Source organism: Moschus berezovskii, chromosome 22 (assembly GCF_049115385.1).
Source record: "Moschus berezovskii isolate FMDL1 chromosome 22, NW_MosBer_1.0, whole genome shotgun sequence".
Taxonomy (NCBI): domain Eukaryota; kingdom Metazoa; phylum Chordata; class Mammalia; order Artiodactyla; family Moschidae; genus Moschus; species Moschus berezovskii.
Window position 1 is genome coordinate 11,709,538 of NC_142481.1, and position 26,821 is coordinate 11,736,358.

General features: G+C 39.6%; 1 protein-coding gene across 8 annotated transcripts; it reads right to left on the reverse strand.

The window, feature by feature from the left end:
* Positions 1-8,770: 8,770 nt before the first annotated feature.
* ZNF283 (zinc finger protein 283) lies at positions 8,771-26,776 on the reverse strand. Of its 8 annotated transcripts, XM_088830513.1 has the most exons (6): positions 23,094-26,776; positions 21,632-21,695; positions 20,897-20,982; positions 19,696-20,552; positions 18,771-18,897; positions 8,771-11,961 (listed from the first exon to the last, which is right to left on the reverse strand). In XM_088830513.1, the coding sequence occupies exons 5-6, from the start codon at positions 18,802-18,804 to the stop codon at positions 10,259-10,261; spliced, it is 1,737 nt and encodes a 578-aa protein (XP_088686639.1). In that variant the 5' UTR covers positions 18,805-18,897; positions 19,696-20,552; positions 20,897-20,982; positions 21,632-21,695; positions 23,094-26,776; the 3' UTR covers positions 8,771-10,258. The 8 variants fall into 8 exon arrangements, with proteins under 8 accessions (XP_088686639.1, XP_055267942.1, XP_088686638.1 ...); XM_055411967.2 differs by lacking the exon at positions 19,696-20,552 and having other exon boundaries at positions 23,094-26,775; XM_088830512.1 differs by having other exon boundaries at positions 18,771-19,830; positions 23,094-26,775.
* Between the last annotated feature and the right edge of the window lie 45 nt (positions 26,777-26,821).

Genomic DNA, 26,821 nt, shown 5'->3' on the forward strand with positions numbered 1-26,821 from the left:
GAAGATGAATAATGGGAAGAAACCCTCTGCCTTTGTTGAATGTTGAGTGTATAGCTGTTGAAAAATTACAAAATGGCTTGAAGAAATTTTCTTAATTTCTGTAATACAGGTGACAAGACAATTCACATTCTCTACAATTCATGGAAATTAGAGATTAACAGTTGGGTAGCCAAAAGAGAGGTATTGACTTGGCAAAGTTTTCCTCAAATATTTGAAAAATTTCACATTTACATGAATGGTACAATGGTATAATGAAGGTTTGTTTGCCTTCCACCTAGATTCAGTGTATTGCAGCTCTGTCTCTAAGAATGTATATATATTCACAGCTATCATATTTATAACATATTGAACATATATTCATATATATGTTATATACTATAGTATATCATAGTGCTGTGTTTTTTGAGTAAATGTTTCAGGTATCACCTCACCTCTAAAAAAAAATCAACATACAACTCAAAAATACAACTCCTAGATTTTTTAAAGATTATCTTCTACATGACTATTAGGCCACTGTCACCTAAAAGACATTAATACTAGACCTATAATGTTCTATAATCAGTCCATTTACAGATTTCTCCAATTATTTAAGAAACATCTTTCAAAAGTGGTTTTTCTAAAAGCTGAAAACAAACTAAGGTCATATATTTTATTATTATGGCAATTGAGTCTGTTTTGGTCAAGAACTTATCATCTGTAGAGCTCGGCGGAGATGCCTCTGAAAAAGGGACAAAGACAGCCTTCTAGGAGACTGACAATTTGCTTTATTTTACAAGCGCTATTATATAGTTTTACGAAGGAGTAAGACGCTAGTGAAGTCATGCTCAAAATTCTCCAAGCCAGGCTTCAGCAATATGTGAACCGTGAACTCCCAGATGTTCAAGCAGGTTTTAGAAAAGGCAGAGGCACCAGAGATCAAATTGCCAACATACACTGGATCATGGAGAAAGCAAGAGAGTTCCAGAAAAACATCTATTTCTGCTTCATTGACTATGCCAAAGCCTTTGACTGTGTGGATCACAATAAACTGTGGAACATTCTGAAAGAGATGGGAATCCCAGACCACCTGACCTGCCTCTTGAGAAACCTGTATGTGGGTCAGGAAGCAACAGTCAGAACTGTACATGAAACAACAGACTGGTTCCAAATAGGAAAAGGAGTGCGTCAAGGCTGTATATTGTCACCCTGCTTATTTAACTTATATGCAGAGTACATCATGAGGAACGCTGGGCTGGAAGAAGCACAAGCTGGAATCAAGATTGCTGGGAGAAATATCAATAATCTCAGATATGCAGATGATACTACCCTTATGGCAGAAAGTGAAGAGGAACTCAAAAGCCTCTTGATGAAAGTGAAAGAGGAGAGTGAAAAGGTTGGCTTGAAGCTCAACATTCAGAAAACAAAGATCATGGCATCTGGTCCCATCACTTCATGGGAAATAGATGGAAAAACAGTGGAAACAGTGTCAGACTTTATTTTTTTGGGCTCCAAAATCACTGCAGATGCTGATTGCAGCCATGAAATTAAAAGACGCTTACTCCTTGGAAGGAAAGTTATGACCAACCTTGATAATATATTAAAAAGCAGAGACATTACTTTGCCAACCAAGGTCCGTCTAGTCAAGGCTATGGTTTTTCCCGTGGTCATGTATGGATGTGAGAGTTGGACTGTGAAGAAAGCTGATCGCCGAAGAATTGATGCTTTTGAACTGTGGTGTTCTCGACTCTTGAGAGTCCCTTGTACTGCAAGGAGATCCAACCAGTCCATTCTAAGGGAGATCAATCCTGGGTGTTCATTGGAAGGACTGATGCTAAAGCTGAAACTGCAATACTTTGGCCACCTCATGCGACGAGTTGACTCACTGGAAAAGACTCTGATGCTGGGAAAGGTTGGGGGCGGGAGGAGAAGGGGACGACAGAGAATGAGATGGCTGGATGGCATCACCGACTCTGTGGACATGAGTTTGAGTGAACTCCGGGAGTTGGTGATGGACAGGGAGGCCTGGCGTGCTGTGATTCATGGGGTCGCGGAGAGTCGGACAAGTTGGACACGACTGAGTGACTGAACTGAACTGAAGACTTTAACAGCTACATCAGCATGACAAAAACCAGGACACCTGTGGAGTGTTGATAAACTTAGATTTACATAGCTTTGCCAGACATGCTGGCTCCACTTCTAAACATTAATCAGGTTCCTGAGCTTCAAGTCAGATATCAATCAAGGTTACCGGCATGGCTTCCAATTAACTCAAGGACTACGTGCGAAGGGAGTATTCCTAACACTAAATAAAGAAGAACAAAGAAAGTGTTACTTGGGCTAGGGAGTGTTTCTTGCGCTGCATGCCGAGGGTTGTTAAGGGCCGAATGAAACAGCTTCAAAGGGCAAGATGTTTTCGAAAACGTTGGAGATGTGCTAAGCGAGGCCAGCCCTCCGCCAAGGCCTCTGGTGAGGCCTCCTCAGGCACCTCTTCCTCAGTTTCTCAAGAATCGTCCACCTATTTTGTGAGTCAAACTCTTTGAAGACTCAGGAGAAGTAACCCATATAATGTTGCCCATTCTAGATTTGTGCTAATTTTTCTTCAGATAGGCTTAACTTGTTTCTCTAACCTTTGCATTTACTGTGAACATTATGTCTAGAGGCTTGATTAGGTATCAGATTAAACATTTTTGACAAGATAACTTCATAGACAATACTGTGGACTCAATATTTTGTCTAATAACAGGGGGCACGTAAGTGAAGCTATGTTTAATCTCCTGATTCATGTATTGACCACCAGCTCTCTCCATTCCATCAGTACTTTTTTTCCCTTTTTTTGCAGTTAAGTAGTAATCCATAAAGTCACATCAGCACTCCACTGGAAATTTAAACAGTCTTTTGTATTTTAAAGAAATTAAGACCAAAAAACTCTTTTTTATTTACTCATATATTTACCTTTTCACATGGTCTTCGTTCCTTCCCAATGATCTAAATTTCCATTATCAATTCCCTTCAGCTTGAAGAACTTAATTTCTTGGAGTACATGCCTGCTAATGACAAATTTTCATTGTTTTTTTTTTATTGAAATGCCTTTGTTCTTTATGGATTCTTTTCTTTGCTACTGAATTCTGGATCTTGTTTTATATTTTTCTGCTTCATTTCTGAAGACAAGTCATTTTTGTCTTCATGCTTCCAAGATTTTCTCATTACCTTCAGTTTTCAGCTGTTTAAGTATAATGTGCCTCAGTATGGTTTTCTTTGTGTTAATCCTTTTTGGATTAACAGGGTTGATTTCCTTTAAGATTGAGTGGCTGGATCTCCTTGTTGTCCAAGAGACTCTCAAGAGTCTTCTCCAGTACCAAAGTTCAAAGGCATCAATTCTTTGGCGCTTAGTCTTTATGGTCCAACTTTCACATCCATAAATGATTACTGGAAAAACCACAGCTTTGACTATACAGACCTTTGTTGGCAAAGTGTATATGTATCATCACCTATTACTTCTGTTTCTCTGGAGAACCCAGACTAACGCACACAAAAAAGAAAAAAAAATCTCAGCTATGATGGGGCTCATCAATTACGCCATCCACTGAATGTAACCTACGGAAGTTGTTTGAAGGAACTCTTAGGGGAGGGGATCCAGCCAAATGATACTTAAATCACAAGCTTTCAGGGAAAGGGAAATGAAGTGCACATTCAGGAGTGATGCTCCCGCACCTCTGACCTTCCAGTTCCTCTCAAAGTCTCCAAGCACTTTCCCTTCTTGGTGTTGGTTCGCAAACTCAGGAGTTTCCAGGTGAAATTCAAAACTGACCCATGTACATGGAGGGCAACAGAATAGGCAAACCACTCCAGATTGGTAGGTGGCAGTGTAAATAAGCAAGGGAACTTATGTAGGAGGCTTATGTTGGGCAGCTGCAAGTTGTTTACAGAGAAGCCTTAACTAAGTTCAGTTACATTTACTGTCCAGACTGTCTCCACAACACATTAGCATCTCAAGGCTGCATCCTTGAAATGGCTCCTAGTGTGAGAACATTGGGAAGACTGCACATTCAAAGGAAGGAGGCAGGGAGGAGTCTCCAATTGCCAGGGTCCAGCTTTCAGGTCAACCAGTGGTCACCTCCTTTTGAGGACCTCTTCCAATAGCCTCCATCTTTTAAAAGGCTGTCAGTGGGACCCTGCACAGCCTTTCGTTAGAGCACCTCCAAGTCCAGCACTAAGGTCCAAATAATACTCATTTGGAGGAGTTCCATGTTGTGAGACAACCCCACAAAGTAAGAACATCTGTTTATCTGCCCATACCTTTTATTTTTTTGTCAAATTGTGCTCACATGGTGGGGGTCACATTTTCAGCAAGTCTGTATGAAGGAGAAATTTCTTTAACTTTGGATATTACAAAGCATCTTAACATACAGAATTCTGACACATTTTCTCCCTTTTTCTTGTAATTTTCTCCACAACTATTCATAACTATTCATGGACTGCGTGTTGCAGCCCATGGGGTCACAAAGAGTCAGACACAACTGAGTGACTGAACTGATTCATAAACAGACATATTAGTGACAATCATTCTGCCACAAGTCATCATAAAACTCAATTTGTTGTTTAGTCACTAAGTTGTGTCTTTAATTCTTTTGCGACCCCATGGGCTGTAGCCTGCCATGCTCCTCTATTTTTCTGTTGGCTGACATCATGGAGATATATTATCTTTGAAATGATTAACTATTGCCCAGCTACCCCCATAAGGTAATATAGGGAAGCCACCTATGTTGTTGCTTATTTAACTTATATGAAGAGTACATCATGAGAAACGCTGGGCTGGAAGAAGCACAAGCTGGAATCAAGACTGCCGGGAGAAATATCAATAACCTCAGATATGCAGATGACACCACCCTTATGGCAGAAAGTGAAGAGGAACTAAAAAACCTCTTGATGAAAGTGAAAGACGAGAGAGAAAAAGTTGGCTTAAAGCTCAACATTCAGAAAACTAATATCATGGCATCTGGTCCCATCACTTCATGGGAAATAGATGGGGAAACAGTGTCAGACTATTTTGGGGGGCTCCAAAATCACTGCAGATGGTGACTGCAGCCATGAAATTAAAAGGTGCTTACTCCTTGGAAGGAAAGTTATGACCAACCTAGACAGCATATCAAGAAGCAGAGATATTACTTTACCAACAAAGGTCCATCTAGCCAAGGCTATGGTTTTTCCAGTGGTCATGTATGGATGTGAGAGTTGGACTGTAAAGAAAGCTGAGCACCGAAGAATTGATGCTTTTGAACTGTGGTGTTGGAGAAGACTCTTGAGAGTCCCTTGGACTGCAAGGAGATCCAACCAGTCCATCCTAAAAGGGATCAGTCCTGGGTGTTCATTGGAAGGACTGATACTGAGGCTGAAACTCCAATACTTTGGCTACCTCATGTGAAGGGTTGACTCATTGGAAAAGACCCTGATGCTGGGAAGGACTAGGGGCAGGAGGAGAAGGAGACGACAGAGGATGAGATGGCTGGATGGCATCACCGACTCGATGGAGGTGAGTTTGAGTGAACTCCGGGAGTTGGTGATGGACAGGGAGGCCTGGCGTGCTGTGATTCATGGGGTCGCAAAGAGTCGGACACGACTGAGTGACTGAACTGACTGACCGACCTATGTTGTTATGAGCCTGGTAGCTTATACTATTTTCCCATAATTCTTCCTTTACCATCTGCCCTTGGCATGGCTCACCCTGCCTCTATTAATGTTGAGCTTGTCCACTTGACCTGTCTAATCAACAGAATGTGAGCTGATCAGGATGGGTGTACAGACTTTAAAGATGCTTTGGCTCAGCATTTTGTTATTCTGCCATGGACCATGAAAAACATGCCCAAGAATCTGCTGGCCAAAATGAGACATCAGAAACAGAAGGGGAGAATAACCTTTTTAACCACGTGAGTTATTTCAAAAATCACCCCCTTCTAAGAAAGCAACTGGAGGTTTTCCACCTGGGGAGCGAGCAGAGAACTAGAAACTCAATATAAAGAAACTCTAATGTGATGGTGGTGGAGATCACAGTATCTCTCATGTCAGGCACAAAGGGCAACCAGCCTAGATTGGATCATATTATATGATGCAATATACTTCCTCATTGCTTTAGTCATTTTGGTTCTTTTAATTTCTGATGAGTGTATCCTAACTGTGTTCAACAGCTAAAACGCATGGATCATACTGGGAGCTGGAGATGCAAAGACAAAGCTGATTCCATCATAGCCATCAACCAGCTCCCTGTCTAGTGGAGGATAAATGCACACACGATGGCCTAGGTGTTAAATCCTGTCCTAGAAATTGTGCAGATACTTTGTGAAACTGTACACACCTAATGCATCCAATGATGTATGAGCAAGGAGTGAAGAGATACTGAAAAATTCAAATAGCCGACAGACAATCAGAAAACTGTAAATGTGAACCACAATCATTACAATCAGGTACCACCAGTGTATACCTACCACAGTAGCAAAATATGTACATATATTTTTAAACTGATGATGCCACATATTGTCAAGGATATGAACACACACTGCTGTTGGGAGTGTCAGCTGGTATATTTGTTTGGAAATCTATTAATATATAGGAGAACTAAATTTATTAAGGCTGAACATGGACATACCCATAAACAAATTCAAGCAATTCTACTTCCCAGTACACACAGAAAGAAATGTGTATACTCTGAAAGACACGGCTAATTTTAACAGTCCTATAAGACTCTGATGCTGGGAAAGGTTGGGGGTGGGAGGAGAAGGGGACGACGGAGAATGAGATGGCTGGATGGCATCACCGACTCTGTGGACATGAGTTTGAGTGTACTCCGGGAGTTGGTGATGGACAGGGAGGCCTGGCGTGCTATGATTCATGAGGTCGCGGAGAGTCGGACACGACTGAGCGACTGAACTGAACTGAACTGAACTGATAAGGCACTCTGACTTCCCAACATAATATCTTCCAGAACACATACTGAAAGAGTTTCAATTAGGGATTATGTTGGAATGCTCATTTTATGTGGATCTTGGCTGGTACTATGAAGATTCCTTAAAGGAACTGTGCTGGATATTCAGTTAAATTGTTGTGTCCTAAGTAGAAATTCAAAGACAAGAAAATCAGCAGATTAAACTAGAAAAATGATTAAGGACCTCCAATTCAAAACAAAACAACCCAATATGTCATGCAATTTTAAAGAACAGGTAATCACAATACAAAAACAAAAAATACATTCTAAAAGAAAATCATCATATAGTCTCACTCACAAGATGTAAAAATTCTAAATTAAATAGTAATAAGTGAAATCAAGTAGTGCATCCAAAACACACACACACACCCCAATGGCTAACCTGAGTATACCTAGAAACAGGAAGAAGTCAAAGAGTCTGTCAGTATAAAAAAGTACCACAGTATAACAAATTAAATACAACTGCAGGAAAAGATGATAAAATAGCATTTGACAAAACTCAGGAGCCATGCCTACTTAGACACAACAAAGATATTTACTCATAAGTAAGAGAAAACATTAGAAGGCAACTGAAAGTATGATACTGTCATCCTGTCGCAGCTAAACAATCATACTTGGTGACTGAAATTTCCAACTTTATCATCTTTTAGTTATGATTGCACCTCCCAATGCAGTTTCACACCCTCAAGATGTTAATAAGTCATGAGAATTGATATTTCCATAGTGAAGTTTGAGATACGCCAACTTAAATACAATTTGAACAATTGTATTTAAATATTTGAAAATATTTGAACAATTTTCTTCACTACTCTTTAGTCTTTTGATAAGCTGATAAGGTACTTTAGGTAGTTCCTTAAGAGGGTATTTTAGAAGATGCTGCTTCATAAGCTTCTTTAATCAGAGAATTAATTTCCTTTGTTCCTCAAATACTATTAAGCATTGGTGACTTCCGAGACCTACAATTTCAGAAATGGTAGGATAAGGTTCTATCACCATATCTCCTAGTTAACATGTAAATATGGTACCCAGGAGGAGTAAAATAGTAACTGGTGATGATATATTCTATTAAAACACTCAAAGTATTCTGCTTTGTGTTACGTTTGATTATTACAATTATGTGGAATAATGCTGTCAACCACTAGACCATAAATGACTGAACAGAGATACCATGGATGGCCTATCTGCAAAAATGGACATGGAGGTGAGGTGCAGATTAAAACAATGACCAAGATGAACCACAGACATTTGTCAGTGCAGTTCTGATGTAACTGATTTTTGGAAATCAGTCATTTTTAAAGGGTCAAATTCTGAGTATATAACATTCTTTTCGGAGAAGGCAATGGCAAGCCACTCCAGTACTATTGCCTAGAAAATCCCATGGATGGAGGAGCCTGGTAGGCTGTAGTCCATGGGGTCGCTAAGGGTCGGACACGACTGAGCAACTTCACTTTCACTTTCACACATTGGAGAAGGAAATGGCAACCCACTCCAGTGTTCTTGCCTGGAGAATCCCAGGGACGGGGGAGCCTGGTGGGCTTACGTCTATGGGGTCACACAGAGTCGGACACGACTGAAGTGACTTAGCAGCAGCAGTAGCAGCAACATTCTTTTATTTCATCATAACTAATATGCTTTCATGCTGGCACTAAATCATAACAGCCACCCAGATGAAAATGAAAAGTCACCAATTTTGAGATGCATTCTGATTTACAAATATTAAATTCTTCTTAGAATTAAGTCATTGTGTGTAATTTCCTACTCTAAAAGTCACACAAATCTAAGATGAACTATCAGAATGAATTAAAATTATACTGATTCTTTTTTTTTTTTTTGGTCAGTTAGCCCATATTTCCATTTAAACAAGAAAATTTGGGGCTTGGATATTTCATAAAAATTATTTTCTATTGTGTAATCTTACATCTGGATTCTGGCTTACTGGTATTTTAATTAAAAATTTTGCATTTACCTGGGTCAGGAAGTTCCCCTGGAGGAAGGCATGGCAACCCATTCCAGTATTCTTGCCTGGACAGAGGAGCATCTCCATTGACAGAGGGGCCTGTTGGGCTACAGTCCACGAGTTCACAAAGAGTCGGACATGACTGAAGCCACTGAACAGGCATGCACGTAAATTCAGTTAATCTAGCTTTTGCTTTTTAGAGGCTATCTCCATTTAATTTTGTTACTAGATATATATGTTATCCAGATGAGATAGCAAAAAAAATTTTTTCCTCTTGAAATTGATACCTAAGAAGATGACAATTTCCAACTATTGTTTCTAAAAAAGAGACCTTGGAGCAATTTTTTTCAGTCTTTTTCTTTGCTTATTGATCCAAATATGTTTAAATACATTGTGTTGCCTTAAATTAAAAAAAAAAAAACTCCATATCTCTAATTATGTTGCCAATTTTCTTGACTTTTCCTTATTCAGATTTACCAAAGTCTGATGAAGTATACATCATATATATCTTATGAAGTATTAACTATTCTGCTACTCTAATCATTGTCTGACAAGTGAAGAATTTCTTATTCTACTTAAGTTACTTTGTGACTTGTCTCCTGTTTTAAAGTATGAATGTTGTCTCTCAACTTATAGAGGGAAGGACAAACTTTTCATTTTTAATTTCCAATCATTCATTGACTGATACTTTTATAAAATATAATGATAATGTTATGGCAACATCAAATTTCTATAAAAGTTTCCAAACATTTTCTCTCACTGTCTGCATTTATCTCATGATTGACAGGCAATGACTTTATAGACCGGCAAAATGTCTCTGGACAATAGTTGGAGTAGCACTTATCTAAAGGCCTTCCTACAATCCTAATTCAAATGGATTCTCATTAGGATGAATTCCCTGATGTATGTTAAGATGTTTACCATGATTTCAAGTCTTCCCATACTCCTTAAATTCACAGGATTTCACAGCAGTATGAATTCTCTGATATGTAAGAACCAAACTAAATTTAAATTCTTCCCATATCCCTTAAAGAGTTTTTGATGAGCATAATTTTTCCAACACTTGTGACACTTTGTATTATGAATTAAAGATCTTTACACATTTCCTACATTTAAATGGATTCACATCAGTATAGATGTTCAAGATCATACAGAAGTCAAAAGGCCTTTTCATAGTCCTCATTTTCAAAATATTCCTCACTAATATGAATTTTCTGGTATCAGTTATCCATACACAGTTTAGGGTTTTGCACATTCCCTACATTCAAAAGGTTTCTCAAGAGTAAGACTTCTCACATTAAATTGTCTATACACAGACAAAAACACATTCTCTCATATTTCTTCAGTCATAAAGTTTCACCAGAATCAACTGCCTCATTTGAATAGGCTGTCCATATAAAGACTTCCCCACACTCTTTATATTTGTAGGATTTATCCTTATTATTAATTCTTTCATGTTGAACATGGCTTGCGCCACAAGTAAAGGTCTTCCCAAATTCCTTACATTGATAAGGTTTCTCAGCAGTATGAAATCTCTGATGAACACTAAGTTGATAGTCACTATCAAAGACCTTCCCACAGTTTCTACATTCACAGTATTTCTCACCAGTATGAACTCTTTCATGTTTAACAAGGCTTGAACCCCAACTAAAGGCCTTCCCACATTCCTTACATTTAAAAGGTTTCTCACCAGTATGGATTTTCTGATGCTGAGTAAGGTGATAGCCACGACTAAATGTCTTTCCACATTCTTTACATTCATAGGGTTTCTCACCAGTATGGATTCTCTCATGTTGAACCAGACTCGAACCACAATTAAAGGCCTTCCCACATGCCTTACATTTATAGGGTTTCTCACCAGTATGAAATATCTGATGTCGAGTAAGTTGATAGCCACTACCAAAGGTTTTTCCACATTCTTTACATCCATAAGATTTCTCACCAGAATGAACTCTCTCGTGTTTAACGAGGCTTGAACCCCAACTGAAGGCCTTCCCACATTCCTTACATTCAAAAGGTTTCTCACCAGTATGGATTTTCTGATGTTGAGTAAGGTGATAGCCACGACTAAAGGCCTTTCCACATTCTTTACATTCATAGGGTTTCTCACCAGTATGGATTCGCTCATGTTGAACCAGACTCGAGCCACAATTAAAGGTCTTCCCACATTCCTTACATTCGTAGGGTTTCTTGCCAGTATGAAATATTTGATGTCGAGTAAGTTGATAGCCCCAACAAAAAGCCCTTCCACAAATTTTACATACATAAGGTTTCTTACCAGTATGGATTTTATGATGCTGAGTAAGTTGATAGCCACGACTGAAGGCCTTCCCACATTCTTTACATTTATAAGGTTTCTCACCTGTATGAATTATCTCATGTTTAGCAAGGCTTGAGCCCCAAAAAAAGGCCTTCCCACATTCTTTACATTCATAAGATTTCACGCCAATATGAATTTTCTGATGTTGAGTAAGGTGATAGCCACGACTAAAGGCCTTCCCACATTCTTTGCATTCATAGGGTTTCTCACCAGTATGAATTCTCTCATGTTTAACAAGGCTTGATCCCCAACTAAAGGTCTTCCCACATTCCTTACATTCATAAGGTTTCTCACCAGTATGAAATCTCTGATGCACCGTGAGTTGATAGGCACTTAAAAAGTCCTTCCCACATTCTTTACATTCAAACTGTTTTTTAGTCATATGAATTCTCTCATGTTGAACAAGTTTTGAGCCATGACTGTAAGCCTTCCCACATTCTTTACAAATGTAGGGTTTTTCTTGACTAGGAGTTCTTTGATGTGTAATAAGAGATTCATGCTTTTTGTAAGTGGGCATTTTTTCATAGCTGATTATCACTTGACTGAAGACTCTCTCTTGGTGTCCCTGGAGCCCCTTGAATCTGCTCTTACACTTCCAGTTATTTTTGAAAATGGATGCCTCGAGCTCAATGGTTTTACTTCTTTCCTTTATCTTCCACTGGGAAAAATTTATTTCAAAAATGTTCTTTTTTGAAAATGTATTTTTCTTCTCGTATGTAGACTCCAAATCTGAAAGAAAACAAGAAAACCACAAGATTTTATTCCCTTTACCAGAAAAAAATGCCCTTTATACTAGAAGTAAAGACAAACTGAAAATAATACTCATAAGTGAACTGAACCAGGAGACTTAGTAAATTCCTAAGCACAAGCCTCTCTCCTATCCAACAACAAATTCAGTCGTGATTTTTCAGCTCTTGTGATCTCATCATGTTCTTTTTTTTCTTTTTTTGGCCTTTTTTAAAATTTATTTTTTATTAAAGGATAATTGCTTTACAGAATTTTGTTGTTTTCTGTCATCATCATGTTCTGATTTGACAGTTTTCTGGAGGATTCCACAAAGGTCATTTCAACAAGTTCCTCATCATCTTCCTTTGTAAACAGTCTCTTAAACTAAAATGTGCCCTTCCACCAATCAACTCACTGGGCAAAGGATATTAGGATCTGAATTCAGGGCTGCTAAGGTGAGTGGAATTTGTGGTTCAAGGTTTATCAAAGGAGAAGCCATGCAAAGGAGACCCAGGAACCTATGCAGGGGTTCTCCCTTGGATCTGTAACCAAATGTTATGTATTCACAAGGTGCCTCGGGTATTGACTACAATCAGATTCTAGAGGTTGCACACTGGAAGTCAACCCAATTCAAATGGAAAGAACTCAATGCACACTCCCAAGCATTTACTTTGAGACCTCTCAAAGACCATATATTGAAAGTAAGAACCATACCCTAGAGGAATAGTTCTCAAACTTTTTGGTCTCAGTAGACTCTTATACTCTTCAATATTGGTAAATTCCTTGCTTGCACATGTGTAAGTATATCTGCAACACAAAGTATACAAATCTAGTGTTTTTGCCTATTGGTGATTGTATAATACCTTGGTAAGCTAATAAATGCTGGATGAGTACTGTGGGAATGATTGTGGGATGTAATTTTAATCAAGAATAACTGGGCACAGACCTAAACTGCTCTGAATATTGCTATTTTATTTAATAATTTCTTATTGTTTTGTATACAATAACATTTGGATGTGAAGACTGTGTGTATATCCAAAAGGAAGCCAGTATTTAAACTGACCAACCTAATATTACAATTACTTTGAGATGACCAAATGTAAACTAAAAGGAGTGCACTTATGTACAACTTAGCTTCAATAAGTAGTTCAACAAATTTGAACTGAGCTTGCATTATAATTACTTGGTATTTGAATGTTTTTGTTTAAGGCTCAACAGTGATAGTAAATGAACAGAAGTTTAACTTCTTTTTAGATGTTTTTTAAAAAAAGCATTGAGGACCCAAAAGAGCTTTTGTTTATGTAGGTTATAGCTTTTGAAATTAACCATGTTAGAAATTAAAACTGAGAAATTTAAAGTTATTAATTTATTTAAAAATGATAAATCATTAATGTTAAATAACATATTTTATGAAAAGTAATCATATTTGGAAGAAAAATTCCAAAACAAAAAATTAATGAATAACTTCTTAAAATATTTTGTAAGTCTCTTTAATCTCTGGCTTAACAGAAGACAACTGGATTCTTTTGCATTCAAACTGTGGCAATGCTATTTTGGTTGAAGAAATAGCACTGAAGAAAACAGCATATGAAGAAAATCCAGCCTCTAACAGACATATAATTATAAAATAGCAGAATATTCTATGAGCTTCTTTAGGTAATAGTGGATGCTATTCTTTGATACAGTAAAACATGAGAAGTGATGGTTTCTTAAAAGGTTAGTTCCTAGGTAGAGTATGCAACTATACCCATGAACTTTTCATATTACATTACAGAATCCATTGCACTTTGGATGATTTTTTTTATCCATGCTTAATTCTGTAATATCATGCACTGGCCATTTGAAAAATACTGGTTCACTGAATTCTGCAGATATTTGAAATGCTAATATATTTCATTACATAATATCGAAGAAAACCATAAGTTAAAAATACATCTACCTCGTCAGAAAAATATTTACTGGGAAGCTGTAAAGCTCAAAATAATGGATATAAGCTTCACACAATTCTAATATTTACTTGAAAGTTTAAATTTTATCATCGGCAATAAATACTCTTAGTTGTTCTTAAAGTGACATGCTCATTTAGAAGAAAATGTTTTCCAACTACTCAAGCCTTCAACCTTAGTTTGCCTGTCAGTCATTCTTTCAGGGCAAAAAAAAGGGGGGGTATTCCATGAAAAAAGCAGCTAGTTTAACTCATAATTCAAACAATGATACAGCCAGTTTCCTGCAAGATAACCACTACACTTCAGTATACAGCAGACGAGCTTAATGAAGACTTTCCATCTCATCACACAGAATATTTTCAAAACGCATCCTCAAGGATCAGAATTTAATAAAATGAGGCCCAGAGCAGGATCGGAAGGTCAGCCAGCATGAGGACGGTCACAATATAAAAGGGTTGTCTCACGTCAGGAGTCAGAATGCAAGCAAGGTAAGGACAAGTGTTCATGTTGCTGAGTGACCTGGCATGGGTTGTCACAGTACAAGTGGGATAAGAAAGGCAATCACACGATCAAGATGGTGGTGGTAGTGGTAACAGAAGACTGGTTAGTCACAGACAGTTTGATCAAGTAAGTACAGTCATCTCTTGGTATCTTGGGGGACTGGTTCCAGAACCCACCTCAGGTACCCAAGGATGCAAAGTCCCATAGTTGACCCTCCTTTTCCATGGATGTAGAACCTGTGGAAATGGAGAGTCTACTGTATATTTCTTGAAAAAAATCTGCATATAAGTGGACCTGCATGGTTCAAACCCATGTTGTTCAAAGGTCAACTATAAATATATTAAGAATAATGTAACCCAGGTTTTTCATTGTCAGAAAAGGGAGTTAGAAATATGGAAGGTGAATAAGCTGAAATGAAACCTGTAGTGTTGAAAAGGAACTGGAGACATCTGTGTGAACTCATGGTATAGATGTAAATGTGTGTACACATATGCATGCGTGCATATAAACATATTCTCTCCCTACTCTGTTAACTGAGAGGGCCTAGGGACAGCCATTCCCCAGCAGCAATGAGCAAATCTAGCACTCAGATTCTGGCTTCTAAATACCATACTCAACTAAAAGGAACCAGGGCACCTTGAAGAAAAGGCTGACTTTAGGGCTGGAACATGGAGTTATGTCAGAAAATAAGGAGGTGCTGTAAGTGTGATGGAGACATGCCAAAGGACACAGAAGCTACTATTTAGAGGGTTCCCATGGATCACATCTGGGACCAGCTCATATATTTTGAGCTTCAAAATAAATAATGGGAAGAACAAATTACAACCTGCTGACTAGAAATCCAACATATGAATAAACTGAAAGTTTGAAGAGGAAAACAACATTTAATAGTCTCAAAGTTCCTCCTCATAAAAGCCTCATTAAAGGGGTTAATTTCCAAAATATACAAACAGCTCATACAACTCAATATCAGTAAAGACAAACAACCCAATTAAAAAATGGGCACAAGACCTAAATAGACATTTCTCCAAAGAACACATACAGATAGCCAACAAGCACATGAAAAAGTGCTCTACATCACTAATTACTACAGAAATGCACAACAAAACTGCACTGAGGCACCCCTTCATACCAGTCAGAATGGCCATCATAAAAGTCTGTAAGTAATAAATGCTGGAGAGAGTGTGGAGAAAAGGGAACCCTCATACACTGTTGGTGGGAATGTAAAATGGTACAGTCACTATGGAGAACAAAAACAGAGGTGCCTTAAAAAAATAAAAATAGAGCAATTATTATTATTCAGTAATCCCACTCCTGGGCATATATCTTGAAAAGACAAAAACTAATTCAAAAAGATACATGCACCCATGTTCATAGCAGCATTATTTATAATAGCCAAGACATGGAAACAACCCAAATGCCCATCAACAGACAACTGGTTTAAGGGAATATGATATATATACACACAATGGAATATTGCTCAGCCATAAAAAGGATGAAATATTGCTATTTGCAGCAACATGGATGGCTCTAGAGAATATCATACTAAGTCAAACAGAGGAAGACAAATATATGAAATCACTTATATGTGGAATCTAAGAAATAATACAAATGAATCTATATACAAAATACAAATGAATCTATATACAAAATGGAAACAGACTCAGAGACATAGGAAAGAAACTTATGGTTACCAAAGGGGAAAGTCAGGGGAGGAAGAAATTAAGAGTATGGGATTAACAAAACTACTATACACAAAACAGAAAAACAATAAGCATTTACTGTATAGCACAGGGAACTATAGTCAATATCTTGTAATAACCTATAATGGAATACAGTCTGAAATATATGTATATATACACATATATATGTATAACTGAATCACTTTGCCATATACTTGAAACATAATATAAATTTTTATTCAAGAAATAAGGAATGTAAATCAAAAAAAGATGAATGAATTGTTTCCGACTGAAACTAAACAATCCAAATTCCTAAGAAAACAACAACACAACTGTATATTATCTAACCCGGGCTTATCTCCGGGACCAGTACACACTCCTTTATTAACTCTACCCTTCTTAGAGTTCTTCCAATAAAGTTCCTTACCACCTTCAGGGCCTTTGCCCTTCAGTTCATTGTGACTGAAATGGTCCTCCCCCAGGTATTCATATAACCTGATCCTAGACTTCACATTTCTATTCAAAAAAGCTTTCCCTGACCCCCTTATTTGAATTAGCTGTATCAGTTCCCATCATTTTCTGTTCTCTTATGCTGCCTGCCTCTCATAAACAACATGTTTCATTACATGATACTATTTATCTGTTTATTTACTTATTTATGTTTCTCCCCAATGACACAAAGTACACAAGAATAAGCAAGTTATCAATCTTGCTCCTGATGGTATTAATAGTGCCCAGTATGCAGCCTGGCTAGGAGTAGGAACTCCAAATATGTGGTGAATTGATGAACGAGTATGTATATTCATTCACATACACAAATGCAAAACAGCTGGAAAATAGCTATATCCAACATATAAGTAAAATGGTTCCAATATGAACAAAAAAGAATTCCTCACTGAAATGGGAAGGAAATAGAAGAGAAATAAGGTGTCTCAGAAATGAGATCAAGATGAAGTTCCTCTGGTAGCTCAAACTAGATCTCTATCTTCTCCCAGGTGTCAGGCCATCACTCCACAGGCGTTGGTCCTTCATAAGGAACTTCCAAACACCATCCCAGCTGTTCCCTTTCTCCTCCTGTGTCACCTGTGAGGTTGTTCCTGGGCTGATGGCTCCCTCCTGCCTTTGCCTTCCTGGGATCTAACTTATTGCGCCTCCTCACATCCCCAACAATTACCCAGGGCTCTTCTCCTTGCTCCAATAATGCTGCTATATCTGGCTTAGAAATGGAGTGTCTGCTTGCAGGAAAAGAAATCTCAAATGGTGCAGAAATTTGCTTTTTGTTTTTTTAATTATAAGTGCAAAACATTTGGTTAAATTTGCAATAAAGGTAAAAATAATATTGATAAAGACTCCAGAGAAGAGAGAAACAGTGGGAATGAAGAACATAAGATCATATAAAGTAGAAAAATGACCTTGTTTTAGGCTCATTCAGGTTCTACCTCTTTTGAGCAAACAGAACACATAATGGTAGTTTTAAAACACAGATTCTAGAGCCAGACTTCTTAGGTTCAACTGTTGCCACTGTGTCCCCACCAGCTGTGTGACCTTGGGAGGTCACTTAAATTGTGTATGTGCCTCAGTAATCTCATCTATAAAAAGGGTTAAAAATAGTACCTACCTCATGGGGATGTTGTAAAAGTTAAAAACGTTCATGTATTTGCTCTGCTTAGTACAGGGCCTGGTTTTTAGTAAGCATAATGTTAACTATTAATGTTATTATTGTTACTGTTGTTATTTTGCTAAGGTGAAAACAAGTTTTGTGAGACATTTCTAGGATTTAACTCAGTGTAGGATTTAACTTTGTAAAGTGCAAAGTTCAGATTGTAATTTTCAACTTCAAATATGTTGGAAGTAAAGGAACATGTTCACTTAGTATGCAATGAACTTCTGTTGATTCAATCCACCACTCTATTAAAGTAGAGGTTCTTCTGAAAGCCACGGTGTATCAGGATTTTGTTTCTAGCTGTACTTCCCATATATGTGTCAGAATATAACAAAGGGGAGCAATTCTTTAAGGTGAATAAAAATCACCAGGGACCATGAGTAAATACAGATGCTGAAGTAGGACGTGACAAGCTGCAATTTCTAACAAACCCTGGAAGAAGCTGATGATAGGTGTTTGTGTAACACTTAAAAAGTTAAAACCCCACATAAACTAAATCATGGCTTCTAATCACTGAGAGAACAATCCACATTATTCCCCGAAACCAACACCACAGCCTGTCACCTGGGCTCTTCCTGCCTCCCTCACTCACTTCTGGATAGTCTCTCTATCACTAATTCTGTTCTGGCCTTTCTATGGTCCCTCACACAAAAGAACCACACTATGACTAGCAAGGACAGAGATCACCTGTAGAAATGCTGATGTTAAACACAGTATGAAATCTGGTTTCTCTGACAGTAGTTGTGAAATAAACATATGCCCCATAATACAAATCCAGCTCCTTGGTCACTGAAGAGAGGCCACTGCAGAAAAGGCCAGAGGAGGGTTGAAGCTCCCTGAGGGATGGGATGATCAAGGTGCTCAATGAACCCATTTCTAAGCCAATGAATACCAAAGCATTATTTTGAGAACATGAAGGAGAAATTCACCTGGTTTCTTAAAAAACAGCCCTGTAATTCCCAGCGGAGAAAGCTGATGTTGCAGATAGAAAAGTAAATTATTTCAGGCATATGACCTTACCCAGTGAGACCAAGTTGCTGTAGTTCTCCAACATCACATCCACATACAAGTCCCTCTGAGCAGGGTCCAGGAATTCCCACTCCTCCTGAGAGAAGTCAATGGCCACATCCCTGAATGTCACCAAGCCCTAAAACCAAAAACCCACTCATTACTTGTGAAATTAAAGAAATTGAAAAAATATTCCAAGAGGAAAAAAGAGAGGAGTATGAAGGATAACCTATAAGAAGAGAAAAATATAGCAGCCAAGTCAGCTGTGAAACAGATGGGTAGGAAAAAGTAAGGAAATTAGTATGATTAAAGCAGAGTGTCTACATGTTCAAGAAGAAACCTGTTATCGCAGAAAGAACTTCCTGTATACTGTGAGATAACTCAGCTGTCCATATCTGTCTGATATGCATAAAATAATCCCAGTTTCTCCTCTATTAAATAAAAAGTGTGTTGGGGGAAGGGACAGGGGTATTTATGGGTGTGTATACATACATACAACCTGCTGTGTGCCCACTTCATAAATTCTTTATATATAGGAATTACTACATCTTATCCCTTTAAAAAAATATGAAAAAAAACCACTTTTCCCAAATGTACTATAAAATCTCTTATTTTAGAAAAATGATTTTCATTAAGTTAAGAATTACCATTAAACTTCAAGTGAGTCATTGTTAGATTATATCACAGGCATTTTCCTTTTTCTTCTTATAACTTGTATTAATTTTTTACTGAAGTATAGTTGATTTATAATGTGCTAGTTTCAGGTATAGCACAGGGATTTCAGATTCTTTTACCTTATAGGTAATTATAAAATATTGAGTATAGTTCCCTGTGGATAGCATTTTTTTCTTATTGTGATTAATTGAATACATAAAACATTTTTATTAGATGCAATTCAGTTCATCATATGAATGTACAAGATTAATAACTATTATACATTTAGGGTGAACAAAACTTTTAAAGATTTTCTTAATTCCAGGAGTCTGTTATTATCCAGTATTTAAGAATCTGGATCCTCTTCTTATGTGGTACCATCAACCATCCATCGCTTAACACATTCCTTATTCTTGAGCTGGAAGATACGGACAGAAGATCAGACATGACACACATGTCACAACCTGGTCAATAACAAAATGGACTTTGACACTGGTGTTTATTGATAAGGGAATCCCTGGAAAGAGCCACTCACTTCCCACTCTAATCCTGAAAGTTTGCAAAACATGTGATCTCATACAAACTGAAGCTGAAACTAAGAAATCCTAAATTCTATGTTATCTTTCTGGAAAACTCAGGTCAGTGTAGAAGTTCCAAGTTTTCCTGTGTGATCCAAAGAAACCCTCATCACTAACTCATCACACCACAGACTTGTCATGGGAATGAGAAACCCTAATAAGGGAAACGGGGCAGCCCTGGCTGAACAAAGACGGAAGTAATAACAAAAGGCAAGACATACGACAGCCTGATATGGATCTGTGCCAGTAAAACACCAAAGCTCTACCAGAGAATACACAATTGAAACTCTTCCCATGGGTGACCATTCAACTGGCTAAAGGCAGAGCATCCCGACCCACTTCTTTGACAGCTGCATAGTAGCCTGAAAAAGGAAAACTACTGGGGGAACTTTATCCTTATTTTTTTCTAGACAGAATATGAATTAATCAGCATCTTGGCTTGCAAAAGGAAAACTGTTGCTTTCCAAAGGTCTGAAGTCTTCATTCTCTCCTTTTTCCTCCTCATATATGAATCTTCTTCGTGCCTTTGAAAGATGATGAACTCAACCTACTGTTGGTTTTCCTAGTATATAAATAAAAGCAAAATGATTGTTCAGTATATTGCTTTGTGTTATTCTTGGACAAATGTTCAAATATTTCCCTTAGAGGACTCCATCCCTTCACTGCTTTTGATGGAAGACTGAGCCACAGGAGATGTTGAGTCATGTGGTTGATGAATACGATGGTGCTGATTGGAAATGGCACAGAGGGCAGAGGCTGGGCTATTTGGCATCACCCTTTACTGAACAGGAAAAACTGAGAAGGAGGTTCAAGGAGGGGGTTCTGTTAAGCAGAAAGCTTTAGGGTAATTCAGGGAAAGATCCACACGACCTAAACATCACATGTCAAGGAGAAAGACCAACTTACGTCAGTCATGGTTCTAGAATCCAAGGAACTAATTAGTGCTCCATAGGGTTCCTCTATTGGTGAAGCAGAGTCCAGAAAAGCCAGAGCTGCAGAAGGAAAAGGAAGCTTTAGTCCAGGTGTGCTGACGTTAGCCTGTCCTGACTTAAACAACTGAATAAAAAGATATCAAAATAATAAGAATGATTAACTCTACGGGATATAATTTTTAACTTCCTTCTCTATACATTTCCCGGATTGGTGAATATTTTGCAACAAACCTGCGTTAACTCTGTAATCAGAAAAATAAAAGTGAAAGTTGCTCAGTCCATCCCAATTCTTTGCGACCCCATGGACTGTAGTCTGCCAGGCTCCTCTGTCCATGGAATTCTCCAGGCATGAATACTGGAATGGGTAGCTGTTCCATTCTCCAGGGGTTCTTCCCAACCCAGGGATCGAACCTAGGTCTCCCAAATTGCAGGCAGATTCTTTTCCATCTGAGCCACCAGGGAAGCCCAAGAATACTGCAGTGAGTAGCCTATCCCTTCTCCAGGAAGTTTCCTGACCCAGGAGTCAAACTGGGGTCTCCCGAATTGCAGGTGAATTCTTTACCAGCTGAGCTACCAGGGAAGCCCAGTCAGAAAAATAAAGAGATTTCCAAATGTGAAAAATTGAGTGACAGGGAATTCAGTCATGAAGAAAACTGAACCAACAGGCCCAAAACTGAAAATCAGTGGGTCTGAAACAAATGACACCTACCAGCTCCTCAACATCTTGTAGTTGTAGCTCACTACAGTGAGACACTTTCACTGTCAAGATTCTCCTGTGAATGAACACAAATTATTTTTTTCCTTCAAAGTCAGAGCAAGGAAATATACGCATATAAACAGAACGTTTCCTGCAGAGTAGATACTTAACAAGTGTGGCTACACCATTCTCATTCTTCACTGAATGGTCAATTTAAAACATTTGGATACAATCCTTGAAAAATGTCTTCCAATGCATCGGAGGATTTGAATAATTTGCCATAGGAACAGATGGCTACTAACTGAGAAGGACAAGTCTCTGGGGAGAGGGCTGCATCAGCGTGGTGGGTCATTCACCAGAAGGCCCAGGACAGACACTGCTAATGGAGATATTTAAGGTCAAGGAAAACAAAAATTATCATGATTTAAAAACAAAGGTGGGACTTCCCTGGCAGTCCAGTGATTAGGACTTCGCCTTCCAACCTAGGGAGTGCAAGCTCAATCCCTCCGGCCAAAAAACCAAAACATGTAACAGGAGCAACATTGTAACAAATTCAATAAAGACTTATAAAAGAGACGCAGAGAGAGATAAGAAACAAACGTAACTCTGAATTAAAAAAAGAAAGACAAATTCACCTGAACCTTGATTTCTAAATATGCAACAATTCTTTCCTACTTCTCAGGGTCATCTCAGAAACCCAGCGGCACCAGGGGTGGGGGAGGAGGCGAGGGTGAGGGGGTCGGTAGGGGCGGCGGGAAGGGATGAGAAGAAATCGTGAGACACCAGAATTCCTTGGAACACAGACCTAACTAAAAACAAACAAAACACTCTCCGGGGTCACATCTGCCGTCGTCCACATACAAACAAACGGAATTAAAGGGGAAGCTGCAACTCAGCTAAGAGCAATTCTTGGGGACAGAGGTCTGGTTGCAGTGGTGCTGACACATGAAGCTGGCCCCGCAAAGGGGAATCCTACACATCTTCCCAGGAGACTGTGATGAGGACGCTTCCAGATGTAAAACTGTAAAATCCTCATCTCAAGACTCGATCTGTGTCTTCTTGCCGGAAACACACATTCTAGTGCTTAATACAGGGCTTCTTTTCTTGTTGTCACTTAACTCAGGCAGCGACTAAGATAGTCTAGAGGGAACCTAGAGCGTCCCGCCAAAGCAAATCACACGTATTAACAAGACCACGCACCTCGTCACTTTGTCACACAGTCCCAATCTCGCACAACGTTAGGGAGACACACTCTGGCCCTGTCACGCCGTCTGTCACACAGCATTTTTCTCAGACTCTCGCTCACATATCAGGCTTGAGGCTCCGGGCACCACACAACCTGTCAGCCGCCGGGCCTTCTCATCTCGAGCGCCTCCCTCCCTCACTGCCGTTTCCGACAGGGCGCTGGAGAAGTCCACAGAGCTCTCCCACCCTCACCGGGGGCTGACCACTTCCTCCAACGCGTCCAACTCACCTCGCAGAGTCCAAAAATCTCGAAGACACCGGAAAGGGACCCAGAGACTGAGCTTAGTTTACGCCCAGAGGTTCATGGGAAATAAGAGCCGGAAAAACCTCAGAGGCTCTATCTAGCCCAGCACTTCGAAGCGCTCTCCCGCAAACTCGCCCCGCCCGGAGAGGATTTGTGCCGAAAGACTTCTGGGAAATGTAGTCCGGGGCCAGCGAATTCCCCGGAAGATGGGAACCTGGACCTTCATCCCAGCATGCAACTTGGCTCCGCCTGTCACAGGCGCCTTTTCTAGAGCCAATCTGAATTTCTGATCTCTGCCGGAGAGAGAAGTTCCGAGTATTGGCCGAACCTAGTGGCTTCGTTGTCTTTGGCGTGGCTGAGGGAGAGTTAAAAAGTTGTCAGCGAAGGTCGAGGAAGGCATTCTCAAGTCCAGGGCAGGTGGAGATGGGGGTTATGATAGCTTACCTTGAACGATGTCGGATTTGTGATCGCTGAAAAAGATTTAGTTTCAGGACCAGGGACCAGGCTTGATCACTCAAGAGCTTTTGTGTAGCAGAGTTTTATTAAAGTATGAAAAGGGACAGAAAAAGCTTCTGACATAGACATCAGAAGGGGGGACGGAGAGTGCCCCCCTTGCTAGTCTTAGCAAGGGAGATATATACTTTTTAAATTGGTTATTACAATAAATCAAAAGAATGTCTCAAGGTTGTAACGGTCTTACTAGGCCCACGCCCACAATTTACATTTTAAGATGACAGAATTAGTTCAGTTCAGTTCAGTCGCTCAGTCGTGTCTGACTTATTGCAAACCCATGGACTGCAACACACCAGGCTTCCCTGTCCATCACCGACTCCCAGAGTTTACTCAAACTCATGTCCATTGAGTTGGTGATAACACCCAATCATCTCATCCTCTGTTGTTCCCTTCTCCTCCTGCCTTCAATCTTTCCCAGCATCAGGGTCTTTTCAAATGAGTCAGTTCTTTGCATCAGGTGGCCAAAGTGTTGGAGTTTCAGCTTCAACATCAGTCCTTCCAATGAATATTCAGGACTGATTTCCTTTAGTATAGACTGGTTGGATCTCCTTGCAGTCCAAGGGACTCTCAAGAGTCTTCTCCAACACCACAGTTCAAAAGCATCAATTCTTCGGCGATCAGCTTTCTTCACAGTCCAACTCTCACATCCATACATGACCACAGGAAAAACCATAGCCTTGACTAGACGGACCTTTGTTAGCAAAGTAATGTCTCTGCTTTTTAATATGCTATCTAGGTTGGTCATAACTTTCCTTCCAAGGAGCAAGCATCTTTTAATTTCATGGCTGCAGTCAGCATCTGCAGTGATTTTACAGCCCAGAAAAATAAAGTCTGACACTGTTTCCACTGTTTCCCCATCTATTTCCCATGAAGTGATGGGACCAGATACCATGATCTTTGTTTTCTGAATGTTGAGCTTCAAGTCAACTTTTTCACTCTCCTCTTTCACTTTCATCAAGAGGCTCTTTGGTTCTTCTTTGCTTTCTGCCATAAGGGTGGTGTCATCTGCATATCTAAGGTTATTGATATTTCTCCTGGCAACCTTGATTCCAGCCTGTGCTTCACCCAGTCCAGCATTTTTCATGAGGTACTCAGCATATAAGTTAAACAAGCAGAGTGACAATATACAACCTTGACACATTCCTTTCTCAATGTGGAACCAGTCTATTGTTCCATATCCAGTTCTAACTGTTGCTTCCTGACCTGAATACAGATTTCTCAAGAGGCAGGTCAAGTGGTCTGGTATTCCCATCTCTTTAAGAATTTTCCACAGTTTGTTGTGACCCACACAGTCAAAGGCTTTGGCATAGTCAATGAAGCAGAAACAGATGTTTTTCTGGTACTCTCTTGCTTTTTGGATGATCCAACAGATGTTCGCAATTTGATCTCTGGTTTCCCTGCCTTTTCTAAAACCATCTTGAACATCTGAAAATTTATGGTTCACGTACTATTGAAGCCTGGCTTGGAGAATTTTGAGCATTACTTTGCTAGCGTGTGAGATGAGTGCACTCGTGTGGTAGTTTGAGCATTGCCTTTCTTTGGGATTGGAATGAAAACTGACCTTTTCCAGTCCTGTGTCCACTGCTGAGTTTTCCAAATTTGCTGGCATATTGAGTGCAGCACTTTCACAGCATCATCTTTTAGGATTTGAAATAGCTCAACTGGAATTCCATCACCTCCACTAGCCCTCCTAAGGCCCACTTGACTTAGCATTCCAGGATGTCTGGCTCTAGGTGAGGGATCACACCATCGTGATTATCTGGGTCGTGAAGCTCTTTTTTTTGTCCAGTTCTTCTGTGTATTCTTGCCACCTCTACTTCATATCTTCTGCTTCTGTTAGGTCTTTATCATTTCTGTCCTTTGTTGTGCCCATCTTTGCATAATATGTTCCCTTGGCATCTCTAATTTTCCTGAAGATATCTCTAGTCTTCCCATTCTATTGTGTTCCTCTATTTATTTGCATTGATCATTGAGGAAGGCTTTCTTTTCTCTCCTTGCTATTCTTTGGAACTCTGCATTTAGATGGGTATATCTTTCCTTTTCTCCTTTGCCTTTCACTTCTCTTCTTTTCACAGCTATTTGTAAGGCCTCCTCAGACAAACATTTTGCCTGCTTGCATTTCTTTTTCTTGGAGATGGTCTTGATCTCTGCCTCCTGTACAATGTCACAAACCTCCATCCATAGTTCTCCAGGCACTCTATCAGATCGAATCCCTTGAATCTGTCACTTCAACTGTATAATCATAAGGGATTTGATTTAGGTCGTACTTGAATGGTCTAGTGGTTTTCCCTACTTTCTTCAACTTAAGTCTGAATTTGGCAATAAGCAGTTCATGATCTGAGCCACAGTCAGCTCCCGGTCTTGTTTTTGATGACTGTATAGAGCTTCTCCATCTTTGGCTGCAAAGAATATAATCAGTCTGATTTCAGTATTGACCATCTGGTGATGTCCATGTGTTGAGTCTTCTCTTGTGTTGTTGGAAGAGGCTGTGTGCTATGACCAGTGCGTTCTCTTGGCAAAACTCTATTAGCTTTTGCCCTGCTTCCTTCAGTACTTCAAGACCAAATTTGCCTGTTACTCTAGGTATTTCTTTGATATTGTTCATGGGGTTCTCGAGGCAAGTATACTGAAGTGGTTTGCCATTCCCTTCTCCAGTGGACCACATTCGGCTGTGGTCCATGTGATCAGATCAACTAGTTTCCTGTGATTATGATTTCAGTGTGTCTGCCCTCTGATGCCCCCTCGCAATACCTACCGTCTTATTTGGATTTCTCTTACCTTGGTGGTTGAAAATCTCTTCACAGCCACTCCAGCAAAGTGCAGCCGCTGTACCTTACCTTGGATGAGGGGTATCTCCTCAAGGCCGCCCCTCCTGACCTTGAACGTGGAGTAGATCCTCTCGGCCCTCCTGCGCCCACGCAGCCACCCCCTGTTGGACATGGGGCAGCTCCTCTCGGCGGCTGGGCCTGGCCTCAGGCGTGGGGTAGCTCCTCTCGGCTGCGCCTCTTTGCCTGGTCGGTTGGGCCGGCATCTCGCGTCTGCACCGCCGGGGCTGGTGTCTTTCGCTGAATGAGGACTTCCCCAGGTCAGTAGGTGCCCAGTATGCTACTGGAGATCAGTGGAGAAGTAACTCTAGAAGGAATAAAGGGATGGAGCAAAAGCAAAACCAATACCCAGTTGTGGATGTGACCGATGATAGA

Bases quoted from the DNA above. Each gene is read 5' to 3' on its own strand.
- ZNF283 (XM_088830507.1), bottom strand. The intron at 11,962-18,770 runs GTAAGGTCATAT...GTTTTCTTTCAG, and splicing joins CAGCAACTTGGTCTCACTGG to ATTTGGAGTCTACATACGAG.